This window comes from Mus caroli, unplaced genomic scaffold (genome assembly GCF_978045245.1).
Source record: "Mus caroli unplaced genomic scaffold, Mus_caroli_1 scaffold_2, whole genome shotgun sequence".
Classification (NCBI taxonomy): Eukaryota; Metazoa; Chordata; class Mammalia; order Rodentia; family Muridae; genus Mus; species Mus caroli.
This window is the reverse complement of record NW_028227257.1, coordinates 131,949,192-131,962,740: the sequence shown is the minus strand read 5'-3', so window position 1 is coordinate 131,962,740 and position 13,549 is coordinate 131,949,192. Positions and strand designations below refer to the sequence as shown.

Sequence of the window (13,549 nt, the reverse complement as noted above, 5' to 3'; positions counted from 1 at the left end):
TGATGTGTCATTTTTCATTTCGTTCTGAATACGAATCGTAATTTCTTTTGCCTGTGTTTTTTCTTCACAAGCACGCCTTTCATATAATGATAGAGGTAAGATGCATTGCTGTTTGTTTCATGGTTGTGAAAGCTTCTGTGGGTGCACACTAGACATTGGTCCTTACAGTTTTGTTATTGGGGCTTTACTTTGCATCCCTTATAGTTTATCTACATTTTTGTTATAAAAGTCCTCTCTTTTGTATCCAAATATTATTCATTTGACATAGTAAAAACATTTGGTTTTTGAAGAATTGTTAGCAGTATTTATGCTTATCTAAGGTTTCTTCTGATTGGAAGATAAAATCTAATGAGGACATTAGCTCTAGGAACCCAGTAGTTCTTTAAATGTCAGCCTTACTCATTTAAATAAGAGATAACTTTCTGGTCTAGCTCATTATCTTTTTAACTTAAAATCCATATTTTCCAATGTCTTCTCTAGCTAATGAATTAGCTGCATAAGTAACACCTTTGACAAATGTGTTGCTGCCTTGAAGGCTAGGGCAGTTTGTACTAGTATGTACAAGTGTCTCAGAGATAAGCAGCATTGATGACAGATGGCTTGCTAACCCCTTTAAGGAGTAGCCCGGAGTGGGTATACTAATGCCACGGTGTAGGGGCTTTGGACAGTCAGACTTTACCAGTAACTGCAGTTTCAGCATACATTCTTATGTCTTGAAAAGGAATGCACAGTCAGAGCCATTTCTGATGTGCATCCTCTAAGTTTTACATATTGAATGGTTGTTGAAACAGCACTGGGAACTCGAGGGAAGATTTTCAGAAATTCTGTAGTCCTTGGAATTGCTGTCTTCCAAGTGTTTCTGTGCATCATGGCAAAGCTATGCTTCATGGATGCCATCAGTTATGAAGTGTAAGTTCCCATTTGTTGCCTTGGGGGTTTGCGTGTTTAATGATAGAAGTCTTAGGTGTTCTGAATAAATTACTATAATGATACTAATAAACTGAGAGTAATTTTTAATATACCTTATTCAATAATTAAAATTTAGATTTTAGAGATACATTTAAAACTTCATCCTAATAACTTCTTGTTAAGAAAACAAAAAGCTATATCAATGATTGGTATTTTGTACTGTGTAGTTATTTTTATTATGAAGCTGAGTTTTAAGCCCAATCTTAAGTATCCATGAGTATAAAATGATAGCTAAGAGTACATCATCATTGGCAAGAGTGAGCCTTTGTAGATCACGTTCTTCCTTTTTGAATATTGGCCAGTGTTTTGCTTTTTTATTTAATTTTTCTATATTGTTAAGAAAATTTGACAGTTGTATGTTTTGTAGCAATTAATAGAAAACTTCTGAGTAAATTGTAATATTAAATGTTGACCCCAGGTTTCTCTCTGAGACGGAAGTGTGTTAAGAAATTTACTAAGGGAAGCTTTGTAATCCTATAGGACCTTTGAAGTTTATCTTTCCATCTAGAAAACATTTAATATACTTTGAACTCCCTGTTATATTATTAATCTGAGATATTGAAGACATGATCTCAATCCTGTTTCATGTCTGTAGCTGGTGCAAATCTGAACACAGTAGATGTGTGTGTTCTCTCTAGAGACATTATTGGTCAGTGGCATTGTTGTCCTCTTTTCTCTGTTCAGTTATCTGAAGATTGTAGTATTTTTGCTTTGAAAAATTGATTATTGCCATTTCTATTTAGTTATTTCTTTATAAACTTATACGTTTATTCTTGGACTTTGCAGACTGTCTAGGTTTCTTTGCCTTTGCTAGATTAGTGTTCGCCTTTTCCTTTCAGTCCCCTCAGTCACCCTGTCCATGCCAGTAGAATCCTATTACAGGCAGAGATGGCTGTAGAATGGCAAGGGAGGATCGACTTCCCATAGCAACTTCCCAGAGAGACAGAGTCACTGTGAGCCTGGCCTTCCTGTAGGTTTGTAGACAACCTCTTTGGTCTGTCACTCTGCTAAATGGAAGCACTTTGGCTTTATTAACCTTTCATGTTTTTAATTTGAGAAGAACAGCAACTTTTTAGACATTTAAAAACAAACATGACTTCAGACTGAATCACAGGAAGTCTTTCTTCTGCCTTACTTTAAAAAATAGGAGTTTTCAAGCCTTTAAGGGACTGCCTACAAGTTGCATTCTATTTCTATAAAATATTTTGAACTTTTTTTTTTCTGGGGTAATTTTGATGCTTAATTGAAAACTCATAGACTCCCAAACAGACTAGTGACTGGAGGATGCCTATAAGGAGCACTATAAGTTTTGGAATTTTATGAAGATCTAAAAGGGGAGAAGAAAGTTAGGGTAAGATGTACTGATCTTGGATAAAATGTCATTTTTAAGTATCTGAAGTGCTACTGGTAGTCTCTCCTTGCCACAAAAATTTTAGTTCCTTCTCACAAAACTTAAATAAGCATTGAAACATTTCTGATGTTTTTTCTGCTGGCTTCCAGGAGCTTCTTCCCATCTGCTTCAGTTGCAGACAATAAACCGAGAGAACACTTCAAACAAAGGGTTGCTATTCTTCTGGCATTGGGAATTCTCACTTTTCTTTCTCCTTTATGTAGTTTCCTGGCCCTGTTTTAAAGATCCATCATGGTAGCACTCTTGTCTCTTATTCAACATTCTATCTTTCTAACTATGACTACCATTTTTCTAGATTTATTTATACTTTGTCTTATTTTTCTTTTCAGTTATTCTTAGAGAATGATTTTTATTTCTGGTCAGTTTGGGGGAATAGCTAAAGAGATGGACTGTTAGTATCTTGAAAAGTAAGAATGAACAAAGATTGTCTATAGAAACCTTTCTCTTTTTTGTTTGTGGTTTTTCTTTTTGTTTTGTTTTTGTTTTTGTTTACTTTGAGACAAGGTTTCTCTGTGTAGCCCTGGCTGTCCTGGAACTCACTCTGTAAACCATGCTGGCCTCGAACTCAAATCCACCTGCCTCTGTCTCCCAAGTGCTGGGATTGAAGGTGTACACCACTGCCTGGCTGCTCTATCTGTCTATCTATCTATCTATCTGTCTGTCTGTCTGTCTGTCTGTCTGTCTGTCTGTCTGTCTATCTATCTATCTATCTGTCTGTCTGTCTGTCTATCTATTTTTGAGACAAGGTTTCTCTGGGTAGCTCTCTCTGTAATGGTACTTGCTCTGTAGACCAGAGTGGCCTCAAATTCATAGAGATCTACCTGCCTTTGTCTCCTGAGTGCTGGGATTATATACTTGTTTGAAATGACTGGGCATTGTGAAAGTAATGAAGAAAAAAGTTAATGTTAGACAGCTACTAGAGAAAGTATCAGATTTTGAGATTGTTTTTTTTGAGAAATGCTCATACTTTGCTGTTTTGATACTTTTAAAATCTGTGCCCTTTAAGAGAATATAAGCTGAATAAAGCCAATGACATACTATTAAGAGTGTTCTGAAATTCACAGAACATCTTGCGAACATTGGGTAGACTGGCTGCCTACTCTTTTCACCTTCTTTTCCTAAGTAGCAGCAGCACTGATGTTGCTAAACATTGCCTGCTTTGTGGTTCCCACTAATGCCCTAGCATCTAAGTTCTCGCAGGCTGGAAGTTAAGGTCACATTGATGTTACAGTCCCTCATAGGCCATGGTTTCTGTTAGAGCATTATTCAGTATAACCACCCTTTTTTCATTTCAGAATCAATGTCTTATTTTCTACTTATTTATAGCATTATTATTATTTACCTCTAGGACCCAGGACCACCGCCACCTTCCCCATTACTAGGGTTGAAGCCATTGCAGCTGTTAGAAGTGAAAGCAAGGGGAAGATTTGGTTGTGTCTGGAAAGCTCAGTTGCTCAATGAATATGTGGCTGTCAAAATATTTCCGATACAGGTATGTTTGTTGAAATTCCCTAGTCAACCTCCTTCTGTATTTTTAAAGCTGTAACTGGTTAGGACATTATAGCTCATAAACAGCGTGAATATATAAACCATTGTAAACCCATTGTAAAGTGATTGTTGTGATAGTTGGGAAAGTAACCTAGCCTTTCTGTGCTGCTGTCACAGCTGAGATGGAGTGATTTAATGCAGCACTAGACTTTGTTGGCAGAATTGGAGTCACAGTACATGCACATGTAGTCAATCTTTTGGTAATAAAATCTAAACTATTCCAGTCAAAAAATAAGCTTACCGTCTGGGTAGTATCTTGTCTCCTCGGCAGGAAAGAGCAGTAGACTGTGCTTTACTTTAGAATTGGTGTTTGCAGTTACATGGCCAGACTGTTATCTTTTCATTGCACTTTGAGTATTTATATGTACTTTCCTCTCCCCCCACCCCCATTTTTTGTTGGTAATTCCTCAGAGGCAGTGGTTCAGGTTTCAAAGTATTAGTTTACTTTGTTTTCCCCTTCAGTGCAGCTGAACTCTCATGACAGCCTGACCAATCCCAGTCTCGCAGTGCTGCTGCTTTGCTCATTGCTGGTAGACTTGAGGGATCTCATCTTCCCCTTTACTCCGTCAGTACACCCACCCCTGTGCCTGAGAGGACCCTTAGTACTGAAGTCTCAGCTACACACCCAATCCCCATCACTCCAGAGTCACTGCAGAAACAGTTTCCTTAATGTACCTAGGTTTTACCTCCTCTCCTCTTCTTGGCAACAGTGTGGCTTTTCTAGAGAGAAGCATTCTGTTGTGCTAAGATTCATAATAAGATTCATGTGAGGAATTTTAACAATAAGAAAAAGATACTGGATATTAAGAGTAGAAACAACAGTAGCCATTTTATCAAATGCCTTTATTGACAAAGTAATGATTTACCTGTTGTATGTTCATATGTTATTTAGATATAAACATAAAATAAGCACTTTAGCAACCAATAGCACAATTATTCTTTTACTTCACTGGAAAAACAAATGATTTTATAAAAGGAAAAGGAAAGGCCAAAATTTAAACTAATCTTGGATCCAGAGATTTCTTACCATATATTACAGTGTCACTAATCTTGGATCCGAGATTTCCTTACCATATATTATAGTGTAACTCAGCTTTCAATGCCCTTTCATAGTGAAAAGAAACGAATCTTTTGTAAGGAAGTATACAGTAGATACAGATCACTGGCAGGAATGAGTAATTGATAATTAAAAGAAAAACATAAGGTACTGTTGACTTTGGAAGTTGGGGAGGGCAGGCTGAGGAGTGGTTTTTATCTAAGGTTCTATCTAAATTTATATTTCAGGGAGATGATTGTGACTGTTAGCATAAATAACTTAACACCATATAGTGCTTGCAGTAGCTTGTAACAGAATGTGTTGCCGTTTACGATACAGAAATGCAGTCATTTTTGATGAATGCCTGTGTATATAAACTTAGCTACACAGAAAAGTAGATTTTGAGGGAATGGGAAAAAAAGAAGGATTTATTATGGATTATTGTTATTACCTGTCACAGATTTCTTTTATAAAAATATAACAAAAGACCTCTGTCCCTAGCTCATTTTGATGTTGGACCACTTGTATTAGCTTGTTTTGTTGTGGTCATTTCTAGTAACCTCAGTGTTTCTTGTCCTCTGTGCTCTTAGTGTGCTTTCTTGTCTTTACTCTAGGACAAACAGTCCTGGCAGAATGAATATGAAGTCTATAGTCTACCCGGAATGAAGCATGAGAACATACTACAGTTCATTGGTGCAGAGAAAAGAGGCACCAGTGTGGATGTGGACCTGTGGCTAATCACAGCATTTCATGAAAAGGTATAACGACGTAATACTTAAGTTTAGTTAAGTTGGACTTGGCTTGTCTAATGTTAACTATTTTATTTCAAGAGAACAGTATATTATTATGGTTGATTAATATTTGACCCAAAAAATATACATCACTTATGAATAAAAATATAAAAATGTGACTTTAAGGAAAGAACAGCTTTTTATCTTAGCCCTATAATCATAGAAAAACTTTAGTCTTTGATTTCCTGTGCTGCAATTACTTCTCTTAGGGATGCTTTAGAATAGACAGTGTTTATTTCCAAAACACATTTGCTATTCCATCATTTTTCAATTAAAATATTTTTTAAAAGACATGTCTTCAGTATAGCACAGGCTGGTCCCAAACTCACTCTTGTTTCCTGTCAGCCTCTCAAGTGCTGTGGTTATGGACTTGCATTACCATGGCCAGCTAAGATGTTTGATTTTTATGTCTTTATATTTCACTAAGTATTTGGCCATGATGATCATAATATCTCTAGAGAAGGGTTGTATGTGAGCGTGCATGTGCACAAGTGTGTGTGTGTGATTATGAGTAAGGTGCACTCGTGGAGGCTCCTGGTTTTTCAGTGTCTTCCTCAGTTACTTTTCATGGTTTTTTGTTTTGTTTTGTTTTTTTGTTGGATTTTTTTGTTTGTTTGTTTTTTTGCTTGAGGTAGGGTCTCTTGCTGAACCTGTAGCGCACTGATGCTTCCAGGGATCTACCTGTGTCTGTGTCCTCCTAGCACTGGGTTGGTTGATGGACTAATGTAGGTCTGAGTCTCAGAACTCAGGTCCTGATGCTGTGTAACAGGCACTTTGCCAACTAAGCCATTGCCTCGGGAATAGTCTATACATTAGTAGTTAGTTATGTTTTCAGTGTAGTTCTATGTCAGTATGTTTCATCTTAGAGACTAGTTGTTTTCCTAACATTTTAAACTAGTCTGTCCTTTGTTCTTAACCTCCCAAAGTCAATTATTAACTTATTTTGGTAATAAGACTTGAAAAACAAAAATCAGTCTTTTGTGGTTGAATGTTAATTACTGTGAATTGAAAGGAAATTTGAACAGCTCTATAGAATTTTTTTTTGAAAGAAATGTGTTGCTTTCATATCCAGGGAAAAGTTTCTGTTTATGTAAAATTTTAATCAAGAGCTTATGGGTATTTTCCTCCCACCTCTCCTTTCTTTAGGGCTCACTGTCAGACTTTCTTAAGGCTAATGTGGTCTCTTGGAATGAACTTTGTCATATTGCAGAAACCATGGCTAGAGGATTGGCATATTTACATGAGGATATACCTGGCTTAAAAGATGGCCACAAGCCTGCAATATCTCACAGGTAGAACAAAATCTGTATTGTCTTTCCATCCAACTCAAATGTTTACTACTTAAACTTTTAATTCTTGGAGTAAAATTTATTTTTGCGGTGATTATCCAAGCAAAGAGGCAAAGACTTTTCAAGTTTTTAAAATTAGGTGAGATTGGCTAGGGTGTACTTTGGTATGTACATGTTAATATACATGTTAATCTTGTTAATAAAGTCTAATGATCCCATGTTTTAATTTGTGTAACTTCTGAAAGTATGTTTGAGAATAGAAGTGTATTTTCTCTATTTCAAAGGAGAAATGATTTTAACTCAAAATTTTGAGTTTACTTTAAAGACAATTTTTAGTAGATCCACAATGATAGAATTAAGGATAGATTAAGTATTTTCTCTGTCTTTTGGATGAATATAACATTCATTCCTTGAGCTAAAGTAGAAGGGACCCCCACGAGGAGACAGCTAGCTGCTGAGTAAAGAAATAGTGCTCATCAGGGAAAAGACTGTTACCGTCTTAAAAAGGAAACATGTTTGCTTCTGGGAAATAAATTGTTTGCTATTATTTAACTTCCTTGGAAGAATATGGGATTGAGTTGTCTTTCTATTCAGTTTTAAAATGGCTGTTTTAAAAGTAGGTATTAACATTGATTTAGCAGATGTGTAGTTGAGTGTTACTAAATCATGACTTCTTTAGAAAGTCCTCTCCTTTCTTTCATGTTTATGAGTCCCCTAACTTATTAGTTATAGGGCCCTTTAAAATGTTTGATGTCAGTTGGTGTCTGGAGCATTTGACTCTACCTTCATCTTTTGTAGGACTAAACGACTACTTCTAAATGTACCTATTGATGAGAGCATAGACATGTTTGCTAGAGTTGTCATTAAGTTGAACCAGATGAGGCAGATGTGCAGGAAGAATATATCCCTTACTTACAGCTGATAGACTTTTCAGAGACCAGCTTTGCTCTATGGTGAAAGGCTTCTGTCTGTTCTGTATTTGCAGAAGTGCTTTCCTTGAAAAGTAGCCATGTAGGTCAGGGAGGGGCCGTTCTAAAATGGAAGTCTTTATCAAATTTTAAAAATTTTCTTGTTTTTCTGAAATTTGGGTACTGTGGGAGTTTGTAGCTAATAGATCTGAAGCATTCCTATTACCTTAAAGAAAGAGTAAATTTTATCATTATGTGGGAGTAACATAGATGAAAATGTATTTCTGGAATGACTGTAAAAGCGCTTTATGGAGAAGATTCCCTCTTGCTCCTTTAGGGCAGCTTTGTTACTGCATCCCCGTGCTTTACGACAGGTTGAGATTCTGCATAAGCATCTTCACTCTTTCTCTGCTCTAAAGTTTCTTAGTTTTAAGTAACTTTATTTTTATATCATATTCTCCATGTATTCAGTAGAAAAATTTAAAAGATAACTTGCTTAAGGTATTTTATTTTTATGTTTGAAGGGACATTAAAAGTAAAAATGTGCTGTTGAAAAACAATCTGACAGCTTGCATTGCTGACTTTGGGTTGGCCTTAAAGTTCGAGGCTGGCAAGTCTGCAGGTGACACCCATGGGCAGGTAAGAACAACAGCTATAAAGTAAGCAAAATTAAGCACATAATATTTTTCTTAGATCAGCACTAATTTGATCTAATGTTGATGGGGTAGTCATTGAAGCATCATCTAATGAAGAGTGTGATAGATTTTAGTTCCTGAAGGCAACATTTTTACACTGTTGTATAACTCAGGTTTAAGCAAGCACCAGAACAGCATTCATCTGTGATAGTATTGGGTTTTTGGTTTTTTTTTTATTTTCTTTTTTTTCTTTTTTTTTTTTTAAAAACAATTGGACAGAGAAGAATCCAGTTCTAAATAATTTATCTTTAGGGAATTCTTTCATTGGTTAATTCATCACCCTAACAGTGGAGGATAATGGGTCACTTCTTACTACAGTTTTTAAATTCTCATTTCTCTATATAAAAGTTTATTGCTCTGGCACTTTATTGATTCAATTACAATTTAATCTTTTCTTTTAAATTCTTTCTAAAATTTGGAGCTCCTGAAAAGGCCAGAGCAAAATGTCTAATTCCAGTTAGGGTTTGCACAGATAGATTTAGAATCCTTTAGGAAGGCCAAAGGAGATACAATATAGGAAATTTCTTATTTTGCTTAAGCCCGTAGTCCAATTTTAAGGACATTAAAAAAAATGATGAGTCAGGCTTTTTTTATCCACAGAAAAACCTGAGACTAGGACGGTGATACATTTGTATAGATTCACTTTTTCACAAGAACAAGATAAGAACAGGAGAGAAGGCCCAAGGATTAAAGAGTGTTTACTTCCTTTGCAAGAACCAAGTTCATTTCCTGGCTCAGGCTGCTCAGATGTCTGTAAGACCAGGTCCAGGTGATCCGCCATCCTTTTATAGCCTTTGTGGGCACCCACAATCACATATGCACATACACCTTCCACATGTGCAATTAAAAATAAATATATTCTTAAAAATAGCTTGAAGTGTGTGACATTTCTACAAGGTCATGCCCTTACTAGTTCTGTCTTTCAAATTATTCAAGTTATTTGATTATTCCCAAGTTTTCTTTTTCATTCCATATCCCCTTGATCCCCAGGAACATAGCTGTATGCAGTCATGGTACACTGATTTCTGGCAATAATCAATAATTTCAGATTTGTTTCAATGTAATGTCAGCAGCTGTAGAATATTAGAAAAGTTGACATGTTTGGGGGAAAATACTATCAAGAATGGAATAGCCTAGAGATAAAGGTTTGTAATTAGTCTATGATTAATAATTCCAGGGCACTATGTATGGAACAGCTTCATCTTTTGGCATGTAGCAAAACTAGTAACTTTTTTTTTTTAAAGCCTGATTCATGACATTCAGTCATTTTTTAATGTCCTTACAATTGGATTACAGGCTTAGGCAATATAAGAAATTGCCTACACCAGTAAAGTTTCTCTACTGTCATATCACCTTTGATTCATAAAAGATGATATCTTAGACTAAAATTAGATAAGCTGTAATATTAAAAGAAGTGAAAGGTAGCCTTCTGAGAGACATTCAGAATATAGTCAAAATGTTTGTGCAGAACAGGAAACGCCAAAAAGCTACTTTATGTTCTCATAAAATAAGTTAAAAACTGAACTTAATCGTTTTATTAATCTGCCCTTACTTTTGAAAACTATTGCTATATGTGCATTTCACTGCTAACGTATTAGTGAAAAGATCACTTGCCATTATCTAAGGATGAAAGCCGTAATGCCAAAGGTGCCTCCTAGACCTAACTAGGTATATACTTTAGTCTACTTGACAATTCATAAAATGTGTTCATATTAAAATGCTGTCAAGACCAACTGGCACTAGCTGCCGTAGCATAGTGGCCACAGCTAAGGTACTACGAAATAACAAATTGTTGGGGACAAATATAAATAGAGACCAAAGACAGGAGAATTTATGAGTAAATAATATTTTTTAAAAGTAGAACTTAAAAAATATATCTCAAATATGTGAAGTGTTCTGTTTTCTCCATTCCCTCCTTCTCCCAGCAAAGCATTACTTGGTACTTTGTGATGAGATCTAGAAAGGGAGGGAAAGCCCTGTATGGCTGTCTGGTGAGAGTATCCAGAAGTCATCTCTTTTATGTATCCTGTGGTGGTATAATCATAATTTATTTTCCCTGGATAAATAGACCATATTTGGCTTTCTTTTTATAAAACCATAGACAAAACATTAGTTCATAATTTGATTTCAAAATCTCTTTTAGGTTGGTACCCGGAGGTATATGGCTCCAGAGGTGTTGGAGGGTGCTATAAACTTCCAAAGGGACGCATTTCTGAGGATAGATATGTACGCCATGGGATTAGTCCTGTGGGAATTGGCTTCTCGTTGCACTGCTGCAGATGGTAAGGGAAAAAGCTGGTTTTTAAAAAAAAGTATATATGCCATATTTATGAAAAGTGGTTATACAAAAAGGTAAGTACATTTTCTTGTATGAACTCCACAAGGTGGCAGAAGATGCAGACAGCAAGGTGACCTTGGAGGGGCTGGGTATGAAAGAAACTGGTATCGATACTTTGGAGATAGAAGTAGGTTACATAGCACATACTAAAAGAAAATAGGTTAAGAACTTCAGTGTTAGTCCTTCATATCAAACTATGACTCGGTGTGATGGTGACATAGGCCCTGTTAAGTAATACATAGTTAAGGTGATACTATACTACCTTCTGTAGAGTGAACTCTAGAGTGAGGTAAGGGGGAACTATTGGCCCGGACCTGGTATATAAGGCATTGAAGTAACTATAATGAGGTGCAGTCACAGCTGAGAAATTTAAGGTGTGGTATACAGATCCTTTGTGGGGAAAGGAGTTATAGGGAGGGGATTCATAGAGCAAGAGATGAGGTTAGATGCTAATTTTTCCTAAATGCCTTTTATATGCTGTAAAATAATTAAGAGCAGGCTATGTTCCAAGGCAGAAATAAGGGCCAAAGAGAAAGTGAACCATATGGATAAGGTGAGTGCATTTAAGTTTGTGTCTAGTTGTTAGTTAAAATTCAGCAGTTCAAACTTTACCAATTCCTAGGGATCTTGTTAAAAATAAGCCTCTGGAGGCTAGGGAAATAGGTTAGTTGTTAAGAACATTGGTTGTTCTTCCTTCATGAGTACCAGGTCATATTGTGGTGCACACATGCAGACAAAACAATCATACACATTAAAAAAAAATCAGTAGCCTAGGCTGAGTAGTCTGTGTATTTTACAAGCTACCATCGATTGATGCCTGTGCCATTGACCCATGAACCAAAGATTGAAATTCTAATATGTTAATACTAATACTCTAGACAAACTAAGCAGTTCTTCAGCTATCCAAAGGGTTTCACAGGGCTGGTGAAACGGCTCAGTGGACAATTCTCATGACCTAATTTTGGTCCTGTGTCTCATATAGTGTAAGGTGAGAACGTACCCTTCCTTGCACGTTGTTCTCTGATCCCTATATGAATATTGTGGCATGCACACACAGTAAGTGTAGAAGTAATAAGAGAGTTCCTAAAACAAGGGTACAGGGTTGAGTCAGTGCCTCTTTCAGATCATGATTCTGATTGAAGTGTTCAGTGCATAGTTACACTTTGCACAAAGCTCATCTATGTGTATCTATTTCTCTCTGGTCAATGAAACTGCACAGTAGTGACATGTTTGTGTCACAGGGAGCAAAGCACAGACTTCAGATAAGATTTAGATTTCAACTCTACTTCTTAATAATCAGATACCTCTGTACAAAATCTCATAACTTTCTGAGCTATCATATTTACAAAATAGAGCAAAGTCCAACTTCATTGGGGGATAAAATCATGCACATTCATGTCTGATATCTAAGAAGAACAAGTTATGTTCCTGAAAAAAAATTGTCATGTGTTACATTTTGACTTGATGGAAATTCTGGTTGATGCACCTTTGTTTCTTGAATATAAAAATATTTATAAGTATCATAAATATGTTTTTGATAGGACAGAAAATTGGAAAGTGCATCAGTTACTCAAGTAGAGTGTAGGTGGAGCACTAAGTTTCCAGAGGTGCCAATGTGCTCTGAATGTTAATATTCTGATATGAATTGATTGCTAAATACCAACAGCTCTTTGTCATATATAGAATGGGCATTCAGCATATGTATTCTAAAACAGCCTGGTAAGGCTGAATATGAAGATCACGAGTTCAAAGCCAGCCAAACCTTTTAGTCTGAACCTGTCTTCAACAAGCAGCCATTAAGAACTCATAAAAACAGACCTTTTGGTTTCTTGTAAATTGGATTCTGGTTCCACTGTGATACAAGTCCAGCTAGGAGTCCATTTCTTTCCTTTCATTATCTACTACAGAATGGGAAAAATGGGGCACAAAGTGTGTTTTAACCAGCTTGTACCAGTCAGGAAGCATGTCAGTGGATTCTCCTTCTTTACATTTCAGGACCCGTAGATGAGTACATGCTACCATTTGAGGAAGAAATCGGCCAGCATCCATCTCTTGAAGATATGCAGGAAGTTGTTGTGCATAAAAAAAAGAGGCCTGTTTTAAGAGATTATTGGCAGAAACATGCAGTAAGTTTATACACTTATTTTCCATTTGAGATTTCAAGAAAATACTTTTAGGAGAATGATCAATTCTCTGAACTTTCTTCAGGGAAGGTGGTCTTCACACAGGGGCTTTGTACCTAAGCTTAGAGGCAGAAGGCTTTGTCTGAAGTCCCAGAGCCTTATAGAGCAGGTTCCTCTTACTTCAGCAATCTAATGATGTTCCAGTATCTCCTGTTTTGAAAGCTGTATGAGGAAACATGCTGGCTCTGAACCCATGGAAAGCTGGATAGTCTTATTATTACCTTCTAGTAAATGTCATTTTAACACTTACTAAGCACTGAAGTTGTCTTTATTCCATTTGAGATATCTCTAGTCCATGAAGTCTGAAGTCATTTCTTTCAAGACTTCACTTTACAGTTAGAGTGGGCAGAACAGCATAAAATTGTGCTGGCAATTTGGTGT

The 13,549-nt window shown here is 36.3% G+C and overlaps 1 protein-coding gene across 2 annotated transcripts in view; it reads left to right on the top strand.

The window, feature by feature from the left end:
* The window catches only part of Acvr2a (activin A receptor type 2A), an 84,282-nt gene that overhangs the window by 66,679 nt on the left and 4,054 nt on the right, over positions 1 to 13,549 (top strand). The window contains exons 5-11 of one of the 2 annotated variants that reach the window (XM_029474050.2): positions 72 to 95; positions 3,729 to 3,872; positions 5,579 to 5,722; positions 6,902 to 7,047; positions 8,477 to 8,591; positions 10,791 to 10,929; positions 12,981 to 13,111. In XM_029474050.2, the coding sequence (XP_029329910.1) occupies positions 72 to 95; positions 3,729 to 3,872; positions 5,579 to 5,722; positions 6,902 to 7,047; positions 8,477 to 8,591; positions 10,791 to 10,929; positions 12,981 to 13,111 (843 nt within the window). The remainder of the gene's footprint in view (positions 1 to 71; positions 96 to 3,728; positions 3,873 to 5,578; positions 5,723 to 6,901; positions 7,048 to 8,476; positions 8,592 to 10,790; positions 10,930 to 12,980; positions 13,112 to 13,549) is intronic. The other variant, XM_021182641.3, reaches the window with a different exon arrangement.